The 14207-nt window shown below is 35.9% G+C and overlaps 1 protein-coding gene across 1 annotated transcript in view; it reads right to left on the reverse strand.

The window, feature by feature from the left end:
• Nucleotides 1-14207, reverse strand: part of LOC100024047 (cytidine monophosphate-N-acetylneuraminic acid hydroxylase) — a 71228-nt gene that overhangs the window by 42789 nt on the left and 14232 nt on the right. Inside the window, exons 4-7 of the mRNA XM_016431746.2 lie at nucleotides 13361-13470; nucleotides 12626-12816; nucleotides 3572-3719; nucleotides 296-377 (exon numbers count right to left, since the gene is read on the reverse strand). Of these exons, the coding sequence (XP_016287232.1) occupies nucleotides 296-377; nucleotides 3572-3719; nucleotides 12626-12816; nucleotides 13361-13470 (531 nt within the window). The remainder of the gene's footprint in view (nucleotides 1-295; nucleotides 378-3571; nucleotides 3720-12625; nucleotides 12817-13360; nucleotides 13471-14207) is intronic.

Raw genomic sequence — 14207 nt, forward strand, 5'->3', positions numbered from 1 at the left:
GAGTGAGCAGCTGAATAAATACAATTATCTGGAATTTATTCAACAGGTTATCTGCCTACTTTGCAGATAACATAGGAACCTTTGGACTAAGATTGCAATGTACATAACCCTATACAATTAAAGAAAAATTGAAAAGCGGACAAAAATGTCAAGCCACACCACCTTTCTATAAATATGAAAAATAAAGTAAAGAGGAAGGTTGCAGGTACCATTTGATTAAAACCTATACGAAGTCCTTATGATACCTTCTATGGACAATACATTTATTGTTGAAAAGCATTCAAGGATATCATACCCTTATACTCCACAATGATGCAAGTATCCATTTCAGGGTGGACACCATCCATCAAGATCATGAATCGAAGATTCTGATCTACCTGGAATCAAACAATAATACCATTATCCATAATTGTCAGCTTGTCTTTTCATCATTTATTCAATAGCTATTTATCAGGTACCAGCTATTGTCTGCCAAATGCAGTGCCAGATAATCTGAGGACATTAAGAAAATAAAAACCCATGCCCTTAAGGACTTTTCAACCTAGAAGGGATAAAATGTATAAAAATAGAATATGAAGTAGAGTATTATAGGTGTGTCACTGAAGTAGAATGGAAATCCAGGAGAAAGTGAGAGGTCTTTAGTCCTAGGGATCAGTGCAGAAGGGTTCAGGGAGAAGGAAGTAATAAGTAAGATTCCAACAGGGAAAGATGAGGAAAGAGAGCACTCCCAAAAGAGAGTGGCTTGCATAAAGTTACCTCAGGGACAACAGAAAATAGTAAGGTATGATAAGGTACACTAGAGTATAGTTGAATAGGCCCTTAACTGACAGGCTAAGGAATTTGGGCTTTCATCTGTAGGCAATGGGGGATTTTTGAGCAGTGATATAATGTGAGTAGAACTGCATGTTGGAAGGCTACTCTGGCAATGCTATGGAGGATAGTTTGGAGCTGCAAGAACAAAATGGGAAAGTTGACCAGGAAGCAATTATAATAGTCTAGAAGAGAGAGTATGAGGACTTGAATTATGGTGGAAGTAGTATGAATGGGCAGAAAGTAATAAACTCAAGAGACATTCTGGAAGTAGGATCTGTAGGACTTGACTGCTATTTGAATGTTGGAAAGAAGGGCATAAAAAATGACTCAAAGAACTCAAGATATGATTGGGAAGATTGGTAGTGCCATTAATCGAAAGAGGGAAGTCAGGAAAAGAAGCAGTCTCAAGCGAGAAGGTAGATTCAGATTTGAACATGTTAAACTAGAGGTGCTGACAGTAAACTCAAGGGGAGATGTAAAAATTATTTTTACAGAGACTGAGTCAGGCAATGAGGAACACAGGACATGGGAAAAAGAGTGAGGCAGGAAAAAGGACTTCTGTTCACATCCCATTCCTGCCATTTACTACATATGTGACGGGGCAAATCATCACTTATTCTCTGTGAACCTCTGTTTTTTTACTGAAAAAAAAATGAGGAGGTTGTACTAAGTGGCCTCTAAGGTCTTTTTCAGTTCTAAATTTATGAACCTGTAACTAGAATTCTGGGAAGAGGCTCAGGTGTGGAGGTGGGTTAGAGATCAAAATTCAGAAGTCACCAACACATGGAACTACCAACACATGGGTAGTTAATGTCTTGATAGTGAATGAAATCAATAGAGGAGAGAGAAGAGAGAGGAGAACTGAAGACAAAAATGTTGAAGAACATCTACATTTGGGGAAAAAAGAAGAACCAGCAAAAATTAGAGATGTGGTCAGATAAATTGGAGAATTAAGATAATTTAATGTCATGAAAGTCAAGGTAGGAAAGATTATCAAAGTTAACTCCTCCTGCTTCCTAGCTAGGCTTCAGGACAGACTCAAGAGAACAATAGCAAATAGGCCCTTCTGGCTGAAAAGTTGAGTCTGGCAAGCCACTGAAGGATTATTTCCTGTTTCTTTCCTGGGTTTCCAGACTGGTCCAGCAACACAATGGAACAGGTTTTTCCCAATCCACAACAATTCCGTGGGTTGAGTAGTTGAAGGTTGTGCTGACATACCTTACAATCCCCAGCCTTCATCATCAAACCTTACTATTACTCCCAAATCCCATTTTGGACAGTGGATGTCCCCTATACATCACAAACTCAATATATCCAGAACAAAATTCATTATTTTTCCTTCCAACCTTTTATTCCCGTTTCTGAGCTTTCCTGTTATTGTTGAGGGCACCACCATCCTTCCAGTAAACCAGATTCAAAGCATAGATATTATCCTCAACTTTGTTCTTATTTACTTTCACATCTAATCAATCTTTTGCCAAATTCTTATAATTTCTTTCACTATAACTGCTTTCATACACATCCCTTTCTTTAATACACACACCAGGTTATAGTTCAAACCCTGATCATTTCTATTTCACCTGGACTATTCCAGTAACTTAAAAAAATTTGGTTTCCCTGCTTCAAATATCATCGTATTCCAATTCTTCACTCAGTTGGTAAATCGATTTTCCTTAAATGTAAATGTGACAATGTCACCATCAGTTCTTACCTCATCCCTTCAATAAATTCCAATGGCTCCCTATTAACTCCTGGAACAAATATAAAGCATATAAGGCTCTTCATTAGCTGGCCCCTTCTTGATTTTTCAGCATTCTCACATTCTACACATTTCTCCAAAGTCTATGATCCAACCATTCCAGTCTACTTTTCCTTGAATATGATAATCCATCTTTGTGCCTTTGTACTGGTTATTCCCAAAGTCTGGAACACTATTCTTTCCAACATCCAAGTCATAAACTCTCTGCTTTCCTTTAAGATTCAACTGAAGTCTCATCTTTGCCAGGGGTTCTTTCTACTTTCTCAGGAACAGATGCCATCCATTCTAAGGTCACCTTCCATCAATTCTTTATTTACCTTGTATGCTCTGGTTTACATATGATGTATCCCCTTTAGACTATAAATTCCCCCAAAACAGGTACTATTCTTGCTTTTTCTTTATATACCTGAGGTTTAACATAATACTTACCATATAAGGACTTAATAAATGTTTGTTAATTGATTGATTAAAGAAACAATAGTCAATGTGTTATATGCAACATTAAAGAGAAATCAAGGAAAATAACTGAGAAAATTCCATGAGATCATGTGATTATGATTGATTATATTTAAGAGAGCAGATTTTTATAAACTTGCTGGGACAAAAGCTAGATTACAAGTGACGCAGAATTTAAATAGAAAGTGGGGAGAGGATGAAAGTAACTGCAAATAAAAGTAATTTTATCAAGATTAAAAGAGAAAGGAAGGAAAAAGTTCAAAGGGCTGACAGTTAAGTTAAATATGGATCAAGAAGGCCCTTATTGATCTAAATACATTTCCACTGTCCAGACTTGGAAAAAGGAAACTAATCTTTGATAAGGTTTATTATGATTCCACCCAACAATGAAACTCACCTTGAGGCTGTTTCTATACAACATGAAGCAGTGGAAGATTTAGAATTATCTTCTTAAATCAATTGATTCTAAAATTACCATCACTGAAAAATGGAAACCCCCGAAAGGCATCAATTAAAGTTGTATAAAAGACTCAACTTCCTAACCTTCTGCCAAATGCCAAATGGCACCACGTGAATGTTGGTCAATGGCACACCACTCTGCCTCAGATTCCAAAACACGGGTCTTTCTGTGTTTCCAACATAAATAGGAATATTTGGTCTTCGGTCAGCAAGCTTCTTCAGGGTAGGATAGCTAGGTTCAGGAGAAGAAGGAAGGTTTAATAAAAACAAACATCCATCATAAGAAACATCAAATTTCTTACTATCTGTTATCATATAGGCTAGGCATTTTGAAAGTAGATTTTTCTCCAGTTTTCAGGGAAAAAAACTGTTCATATCCAAGCATAGGGTGAATGGGATAATAATAAGAAATTTCAGGAAGAAGACAACAATATTTGAATTAATTTATCTTGAGATTCACATGTAAACCTTGTATTTTAATAAAATCCAAGATTTTGAAAATATTTGTTCAAGAAAGATCTTCAAGGAAGAAGCTTGCTAACTCCTAAATCCAGAGAATGAACTGTTGCAGAAAGATGCCAGAAAATCTACACTACATCAAAAAGAATGAACTTTGGGTGTGGTTGATTGAACTGAAGTTTTATTGAACATTTATTATAAATATACACTTTTATGCCAAAGGGGACTGCCCCTAATTTGGCTTTTTGTCAATGTGCCTAGCAAAACACTGGGTTTGCTTGCTCTCTTTTCTATTCCTCCCTAACTATTGTAATTTCATAGCTGTTATGTTTACAAGACCCATCAGAGAGACTAGTCTTCCTCAGGCCTCAGGGGGCTTGTGAATTTTAAAACTACTCTACCCTACTCAGACTGTACTTTAGAAGATCTGATTTAGCTATTTCCTGATTAGTAACAATGGATCTAATTCAGGTTCAGGCATCTTGGCTGAGCCCTCTTGGAGTTCAGGTTGATTCATTCCTCTTTTTCTCTCCAAAACCTTATCTTCTAGAGCCCTGGCACAAGCCAGGAGGGCGAAATCCTACACCCTTTTCCTTCTCCCTTCTTCTTAAACTTCTTTCCACTATAATAATTAAATCACCATAAATTTCCAGACTGACTTGGGTAAATTTTTTTTGGTATTTGGGATATCCATGGCAGCCAATAATTAATATAGTTTAGGTCACAATGCTAAAATCATCCTTTACAGTTGGTTTATAGGTTCTATATTATATAAGTTGACCCTTATCCCAATACTATTGATGGAGATTACCCAGTATCAATTTCTTACCTCTGCCAGAAACAGTAGAGGTCTGCTGGGAAAAAAAGACTGAGGGAATTTACAACTATTTATTAGGATGTGAAACACATTTAGAGTAGCCTCATTTTAGAAATGACTCCTTTTAAAGGATATGTATTTATTCTTTGATCTCATTTTAAAGCCAAGCCAGATAACACAATCAAATTGGAAGAGGCAATGTGGAGCAATGGCAAGAGAGCTGAGCTTGGAGTCAAGGAACTTGAGTTTGAATTCCAACTCTGCCACTTTTTGCCTGTGGAAACCTGGGTAATTTATTTAACCTCTCTGGGTCTCAGTATCCTCATCTGTAAAAGAAGAAGTTGAGCTAATTGACACCTAAAATCCCTTGCAGTGCTAAATCTATAGTCTTATGAACTTTATTTTAACTTCACTAAATCAATTTTGTGACAATTCAGATACAGGTCATTCAGTCTGAAAATATTTATTGGTTGTCTACTATGTGGTCAACACTGCTATCAGAGATTTTTTCTCTGCAAATTTTAGCTTCAAATAAAAGGAATGAGGTAAAATCAGTCATCTTTTTCAAACCGAAGGCTCAAGAATCTAAATGTTCTTGAAATAGTCCTTTCATTACTGATCCCACAAATTAATTCATGTATATTAAAAGACTTTGAGGGTATGCAAAGTGGTGGCCTTCCAAATCAAAAACACTCAAATTATTTTCCAACCCAACTGACAGATTTTCTATAAGTTATGTGGATTGAAATCTATTCTGAATCATTATTTTTCATTAACTTAATTAATATTATTAATTAGTATTCATGCTTGTTTAATATTAGGTAGTATGGCATAGGAATAGAGTGCCATCTCTGAAGTCAAGAAGATCTGGGTTGAAGTTTTATCTCTGATATATACAAGCTTTTTGACCAAGGGCAAGTTATTTAACCTCTGAGAGCCCTGGTGAACTGCTAACAAGGGAAGTTCCAAAGGATTTGTTGATCTGCATTAATAAAGGTGTTTTTCCTAGGGAGTTCCACACATGGATAAAAATCATGATTCCAAGCATTCTCACCTCACCTCCAAATCTTCTTTCATGTAATTCATACTTAATAATTATACTTAATACTCAATACACAATACTTCACATTTCATTTCTTTGAAAGTTTTTTTATAATAGAGACTTTTTATTCAGTCCTCAGGAGAGACCAAAAGAAAAGAAAAAAAAAACAAACTAATCACAATGAATATCAACATCAATGAAATTCAACTACAGATGCACCCAACAAAATTAATCTTCAGATGTTAAATTTCCATTTCCTAAAAATATAGTTTTGTTTTTCTTCTTTTCCCATTTTTTTTTCTTTTGGGGGGTTAGAGATATTGTTACATTTTACAAAATCAACCATTTCCTCTTAGTTTGGACTAGTATAGATCTTGTCTCCTTACAAAGACTGTGATTCTATGATATCATTAAAAATAAGGATATGATCCCACTAACGTGGGTTCTGATGTTATTATTCTGTTTGGAGAAAAGTCAAGGAAAAAATCTATATACAACATAGTGATGTTAAATTCAAGGTATAGTTCCTTCTAATTCTATCTAGATTGCCTTTTATTTCATATTTCTTTGGTGTTTGCTTAAGGCAATTGTGTTATAAAACAATTCTCTCTGCTCACCCTTCCCCCCTGACATTTTAATAATACCTTTATCTTTCCACGAGTCAATAAAACTTTACAATATTTTATTATTATGTTGTACATTACGTACTAGGAAACCAGCTGTTTCATAATATCAAAGTATGCTTAGTTAGGTGTGTTGGTTTCTGTGGTTAGGTGTGTTGTATTTCACTTCGCATGAAACAAGGCATTGTGAGAAGCAGTTTGGGCTTTGGGTACTGCTATCTCTTGTAGTTCAGCATGCCAGATTTTGTTTTTTTCCCCCAAACTTTTTTCAAAGTTAAGACTTTTCAAAACAAGAAATTTATTTTGGTCAAGTAAGAGCCAATAAAATCAAAATAGATACATAGGTCAGAATTCTAACTTGTCTTCATTTTTTTCAAAACTGGAAAATACTCTAAAATTGGTAGCTAGCTGGCACAGTGGATAGAGTCCTGGAAGATAAGATCTCAGTCCAAATCTAGCCTGAGGTACTAGCTAAAACTCATTCTGCCTCAGATTCTTCAACTGTAAAATAGAGATCATAATCGCATCTACTTCCTGGGATTGTTGATACTTAAAGAATCCTTCCAAAATATCCATAATTTCAACACGAGCACTACCTTCACTAATACAAATAGCAATCACATAAGAAGTGGCTTGTTAAGTAGGTCACAAAATCCATGGAATCATAGAATCTAAGGTTAATTACAATATAATTATATATACATATATAATTATATATCATTATATAATATATTATATATAATATAATTATAATTAATTATAATATAATAATAATTAGCCCTCATCTAGTTGAATATGCATAACCTGGCCAAGAATTATCTCCTGTGTCATTCCCTGCATCTGCTTGAAGCTGTACAGAGGAAACTGATGCCTCCCAAGTCAGTCTGTTGCACTGTTGAATAATTCTAATATTTAGGTATATTATGTTAGCTTAGGAGGCAGGGTAGAGCTTAGAATCATGTAGATTCACCTTCATGAGTTCAAATCCAGCCGCAGACATTTATTAGCTGCATAGCCATGTTGGCAAACCTATGGTATATGTGCTAGAAGGGACTCCTTCCTTCCCCCTCTCCTCCATGCCTGAGGACATCACCCACCCTTCTGCCCAGCAGCCCAATGGGAGTGCTTTCTCCCTCCCTGTGAGGGGCAACTCACATGCGATGTGAGGGTGCAGTTTGGGCACTTGGTCTTTAAAAGTTTTTCCATCACTTCTGTGTAATGTTGGGTAAATCACTTAACCCTATTTGCCTCAGTTTCCTCATCTGTAAACTGTGCTGAAAAAGGAAATAGCAAATCCCTCTAGTATTTATGTTGAGAAAATACCAAAGAGGGGTACAACTGAAAAATGTATCGACATCAAAAATGTTTAGGGACATTTTTCTTTTATCAAGCCTAGATCAAAGACTTAGCCACTTCTACTTTTTGTTACTAGTTCTGTCCGTTGAGACAAAATAAAACAAGTCCTATCTGTCCTACATGATAACTCCTCATAGACTAAAGATAGCTATCATATCCCCCCAAAAGTTTCCCTTCTTCTAGTTAAACATATATCTATTTTCTCCATCTCTCTCACCTTTCTCATCTCCCTCCTCTAGAGATTCAGGATGTCCGTGTCCTTCTTTAAATGTGGTGCTCAGAAGGGAACAGAGTACTGTTCTATACCAAGGCAGAATACAATGAAATTATTACTTCTCTTTATTGGAACACTATGATTCTTAGTGTAACCTAGAATAGCATAATTGTTTTGGTTACCATGTCATACTGTTGCCTCCAAATAAGCTTGGGGATCCATCAATGTCACTAGATCTTTTTCTTTTCTTTTTTCTTTTATAATTTAAAGCAGCTCTTTATAACTTACCCTTTTTAATACAATGCACCCCCCCCCAAAAATTTAATATAAGTTTCTTCAACAAGCTTCTTTATGTCTGTATCTTGGCAAATAGTTCCTAAAATTATTGAATTTCTTTTTTTTTTTTTAATCAGGGTGGCATAGAAAGGAGTTTTAGCCTTGGACAAATGTAAAGCTCATGACACCAAATATTCTTTAGAAGCCCAGCCCCAGTCTTTTTCAGGTTCTCCTCTTTGAGTTTACCTGATTTTATTCAAAGTTTTTATGCAAATCCAGTCAAGAATTTGGATAATTTCATCCTGTTTCTTAGCAAGAGAACCTTTCTGTTCTGTGATATGAAATAGTGTAAAGGCTATTGTAATACAAATATAACAATGGGAAGGAAAGCTATAGAGAAGCAAATGATCCAGATATATACCCCCTTTTCCCCAGGAGAGTGTTCTAATCCCACACACATCATTCTGTACTCATAAAGATGATTTTTTAAAGCCAAGTATAAAGTTTTGTATTTATCCAAATAATATTTCATTTTGTCCAATTTAACCCCAAACTCTAGACTATCAAGGTTTTTCTAAATATTAACTCCTAAGAATTTTACATTATTAGGCCATTTAAAAGGAGTTAACATAGACAGAGGCCATGGGCATGAGTTCATTATGTTGGAAAGAAGGAAGGAAGAAAGGAAGAAAAATGGATGTGCTGAGCGAAGAGGAAAGAAAGAGAAAGAAGGGGAAATTTTTTCTCACCTAAAAAGAGTTATACAAGGAAGAGCTTTTACAGTGGAGGGGAAAGTGAGGAAGGGGGACAGGCAATGCTTGAATCTTACTCTCAGTGGAATTGGTTCAAAGATGGAAAAATATATACACACAGACACACACTCAGTAGAGTAGAGAAATATAATTTACCCAATAGAGAAATGGGAGGGAAAGGGCATGTGGATGTTAAAAGGGAGAGCAGATTAAGGGAGGCACTGGTTAGAAGTAAAATAGACTTTTGAAGAGGGTCAGGAAAAAAGAGAGAAGAAACAGAGGAAAATAGGATGGAGGGGAAAACACAATAATCATAACTGAAAATATGAATGGAACCAGCTCCCCCTGCCAAAGTGGAAGCAGATAAAAGAATGAGTTAGAAACCAGAATCCAACAATATGTTGTTTACAGAAGATACACTTGAAACAGAATTAGACACACACAATTTAAAAAGAGGGTTGGAGCTGACTCTAACATGCTTCAGCTAAACTAATGAAAGGCAAGAGTAGTGATCATGATCTCACACAAAATGGAAGCAAAAAAAAAATTGAAGTATAATTTCCTCCCTTTGTTTTTCTTACTTTTTAAAAAAATATGGCTAATATAGAAATTGTGTTTTCCATTATTTTACAGGTATAATTGATATTATATTACTTGCCTTTTCAAAAGGTGGGGGAGAAGGTGGGAAGGAAAGAGAATTTAGTCTTCAAAATTAAATTAAAAGGAAAATAATGTAAAAAAAAATAGTAAAAGATCTTTCCAGGGAACAGCTGGGTAGCTCAGTGGATTGAGAACCAGGCCTAGAGATGGGAAATCCTGGGTTCAAATGTGACCTCGGATACTTCCTAGCTGTGTGACCCTGGGCACATCACTCGATCCCTATAGCCCTTACCACTCTTCTGCCTTGGAACCAATACACAGTAGTGATTCTAAGATGGTAGGTAAGGGTTTAAAAAAAAAAGAAAGAAAGAAATTTGGCAGTTGGATGAATCCCTGCTTTAATGAAGAATTCTTTTCTCTTTTTCCAAGAGGAAGCATCAAGGAAAGGGGCTTTGAGACATTGTTTTCTCATTCCTTTTCTTGGTCTGATCTTTATGTGAAATGACATAATTCAACAAACATCTGCCTTCCTCAGCTCCCTACCAGTGTCAATAGAAACCTGGATGATGGCTTATTGGCCATTTTTAAGGACTGTGAAATAGTTATTTGATATCATTTCCAGGGTTCCTGGAAACTGGGAACTGATTGGATCTGGTCCATTTAATCCATGAGGACTCTTTTGTATAGAGAAAACCACCCACCATTGTTATTCATTGGACTTTATACTATGGATTTGGTGAATGGAATGGGTGAGGCTGTCCTGGAAATTCTCTTGGCCTTACCTGAACAGTGCAATGAAATTGTAATAGAAGATTCCATGACAAGAACAGTTTAAGAGTGCCTGTGACCAACAATAATAATAGCTAACATTTGTATAGTACTATAGGTCAAGCCCTGTGCTACATGCTTTAAAATTACGATTTCAATTGTTTTGTTTTTTTTTACCTCAAACACAAGTTCTTCACAACAACCAAAGGAGGTGTTATTATTATCCCCATTTTACAGATGAGGAAACTGAGGCAAATAGAAGGTTAGTGACTTGCCCAGGGTCATACAGCAAGTAAGTATCTGGAACTGAATTTGAACTTAGGTCTTCCTGACTCCAGACCCAGCTCTGTCTGCTGCACTGCATTGATTGCCAATAAAATTATTGTACTTTAAAAGGTATTATTGATGGGTTGGCCATTTCTGGGAAGGTGAACTCACTCAAGAATCCAAAAGAATTAGTCGAAATAACTGTCTCCCTTCTCTTCTGCTCTTATATGTCCTAAACTGAAAATAAATACTATTACTTGTGTTGTTTAACAAGGAAGAGTTGAGCAGGAAAACCACATTTCTAAACTCAGAAATTATGCCTTTCTTAATGCGGTCTTAAATTGAATATGCCCTTTGGACTGCTCTAGGACACAGCTTGAAGTCCACTACAATCAGAAGATCTTTTTCAGCCAGACTGTCATCTAGCCATTTCTCTCTCATCCTGTACCCATGAAATTGATTTTTTAACCTATGTGAGAAACTCTATATTCCCTCTCTTACATTTCTTCCTATGAGCTTCAGCCAAATCTTTTTTTGCCTATCAATATCTCTTTGAATTCTGTCTCTTCCTTCCAAAGGATAGCCTATCTGTCCCAATTCTCCCTTGGCAAATCAAATAGTGATGTTATTCATCTCTGTTCAAGCCTTGACAAAAATATTGAATAACACATGGCCAAGAACAGGTCTGTACCCTAGAGGACTCCTTTCAAATTAAGATGGAATTTTTAATAATCAGTCATTTTAAAATTTAGCCTATCAACCATGGTTGATCCATCCAATTGTGCCACTATTTATTCCATATTCCCCCCCCCCCTTTTTTTTTGGTTCTGGTCTAACTTTTGTGGTTAACTGATATGACAAATTTCCTGTTTGCCTCTACAAAGTGGGTTCCTAAGTGATAGTTAATTTATTTCCTTAAGGCAGACTGCCTTTCTTTTCTCAGTATAGGCCACCATCATTTGATCAGTTGCCTTTTTATTGACAATATACATCTCCTTAAATAATAGATAAAAGCAAGCAGAAGTTAACCACAAATCCACTTACCTAATTTAGTCTACTCCCTTTGTTTCTCCTAGTCCATGATTTTCAATTATCTCCCTAAACTTTCCATTTGCTTGCTTTCTTGTCCCCACCAGAGGGTTAGATTTAATTTAACCATCATCTGATGAATATTCTTCCTATGATGACCCTCTCCAGTTTGCTAGGTTGGTCCTTAGACCATGGCCATGGTTCATGGCCAGGTCCACTTTGCTGATGAATTCTTAAAGATCCCAGAGCTGCCTCCGTGCCTTGATGGAACTTAAGGGTTTCTATTCAACAGTGTATAAATCATTATCATAATAAAGCATGCTCATTCTTCCTCCTATTGCACTCTTTAAGTTCTTGTCCTATCTGCAATGACAACATACATGATGGGATCGAGTAGATCAAATGAGCCATGGCTTAACAGATTTGATGTTCATCTCTTTATTGAACTATCTAAAAATCTACTGACAGTGGATATTAATTGATGCTTCTCAGTGTCTTTCATTAGAAAAACTTGTGATGGAGAGAGGAGCAAGATCCATCATACCACAAGATCATAGAAAAGAGCCAGAATATACCTTAGTAGCCATTTAATCCCATATTTCACACATGAGGATACTGACTCAGAGAAATGAAATTATTTGCCCAAGATCACCCAAGTAGTAATTATAAGTGGTTAGATTTGATCTGAGGTCCTCTGACTGCAGATTTTGAAATCTTTCAGTTTCTCTAAATATACCTTACCTTTCCTTCCTCTCAACCCCTCTTTCAGAAAGAAAACACATATAAAATTATTCTGAAAAAAAGGATAAAGGCTCCACACACACTCATCCTAGAGTGTGAAGCAATTACATAAATAACTGAAAAAATGTTTATGGTTTGACAGATTCTCAAAGCCCAAAGGACAAATTAACTCTGCTACGAGCCTCTGGAATTACCTCAAGTGATCAGAATGCATGTGACTGATGTAAATTAGATCTGCTTGGCACAGCCTTTCTAGCCAATCTGAGGGAGGCTCATGGAGCAGCCACCATCCTCTTGCAAAGGCAGGACCAGTTAACCAAGGGTCAAAGATCATTTTCTTATCACCTAATTTGAGATCCATGCAGGCGTGGGTGAGGTATGTTACCTAGAAAGGTAAATCAACAAAGAAAACACATATGAAAATTATTATTTTATTGCTTATTCATGAATGAATTACTTAGGCTAAACTGACCATATGTGGCATTTTAGTGAATGATGCTTCTTTTGAATGCTCTGGTAAAAATCTTAAAGGTCAAGTAAAAGAGTTTTTAATAGAAAATTAAAGTCCAAGGAAGCTAATGGATTAGCAAGCAAATGAGTATAGAAGAAGAAGATGACCCAGGTTAGAGCTTTGGGGATACCCACAGTTAGAAGAATCTTGAACAAGTTCCTTCCAAAGTGTCTGCTATACCAGGAGGCATAATTTAAGCATTAGATAGGTACAGGAGTGATGGATTTGAAGTTAGAAAGAACTGGGTTCAAATTCCGTGTGTGATGCTTACTAGTTGTATGACCATCAGCAAATCATTTAACATTTTTTTTAAATACAGAGTGGTTGTGAGACTCCAATGAGATAATGCATACAAATTACTTTGCAAACTTTAAAACACAATAGTTCTCTTCCTCCTCCTTCTCTTCATCATCATTACCTGCACCTCTCCGAAAGCTAAGTCCTCAGGACAGCAAGGGTCTACATCCCAAGGGTTAGGAGGATTCAATTCCATTAGCAGAAGTCCATTATTTTCATCCATTTCAATGACTAGAATCAAATAACAAGGCACTAGAATTAATGGGAAGAGAAAAAACCATTTGGACATAGTAGATTTATTTCACCAAGGAGGATGTTTTAAAAGTTTTTCTTTCATATTTAAGAAAGTGTACATTTTCAATTAGTGAGCATAATTATTCCATTTGGTCTTTCTCTCTAAATGCTATTAAGTATTCTATAAGTATTCCAATAACATAGCACTCAATTTATCTCATTTATTTTTTATTAAAATATCATTTTAACATTCTTTTCTTTTTAAATTTCCAGTTTCAAATTTTCTCCATCCCTCCCATCCTTCCCTCAAACACTGAGAAGACAAGCAATTTGATATCAATTAATTATATATTTTAAATCATGCAATTATATTTCCAAATTAGCCATGTAACTGAAATGCAAGAAAAATAAAGTCAGAAAGTTATATTTAAATTTTAACTTAGAAGTCATCAGTTTTTTCCTCTGGAGATGGATAGCATGTTTTCATTATGAGTTCTTTGACTTGGATTCTTTAGTAATCAGAGTAGCTAATCATCATTACGACATTGCTGTTAATGTGCACAATGATCTATTTCCTTCACTTTGCACTAGTTCTTATAGGTCTTGCCATGATTTTTCTGAAATCATCCCTTCCTCTCATCATTTCCCACAGCACAATAGTACTCTCCCACAATCACATGCCACAACTCTTTTAGCCATTAGCCAGTTGATGAGCATCCTCTCAATGTCCAATT

This window comes from Monodelphis domestica, chromosome 3, assembly GCF_027887165.1.
Source record: "Monodelphis domestica isolate mMonDom1 chromosome 3, mMonDom1.pri, whole genome shotgun sequence".
Classification (NCBI taxonomy): Eukaryota; Metazoa; Chordata; class Mammalia; order Didelphimorphia; family Didelphidae; genus Monodelphis; species Monodelphis domestica.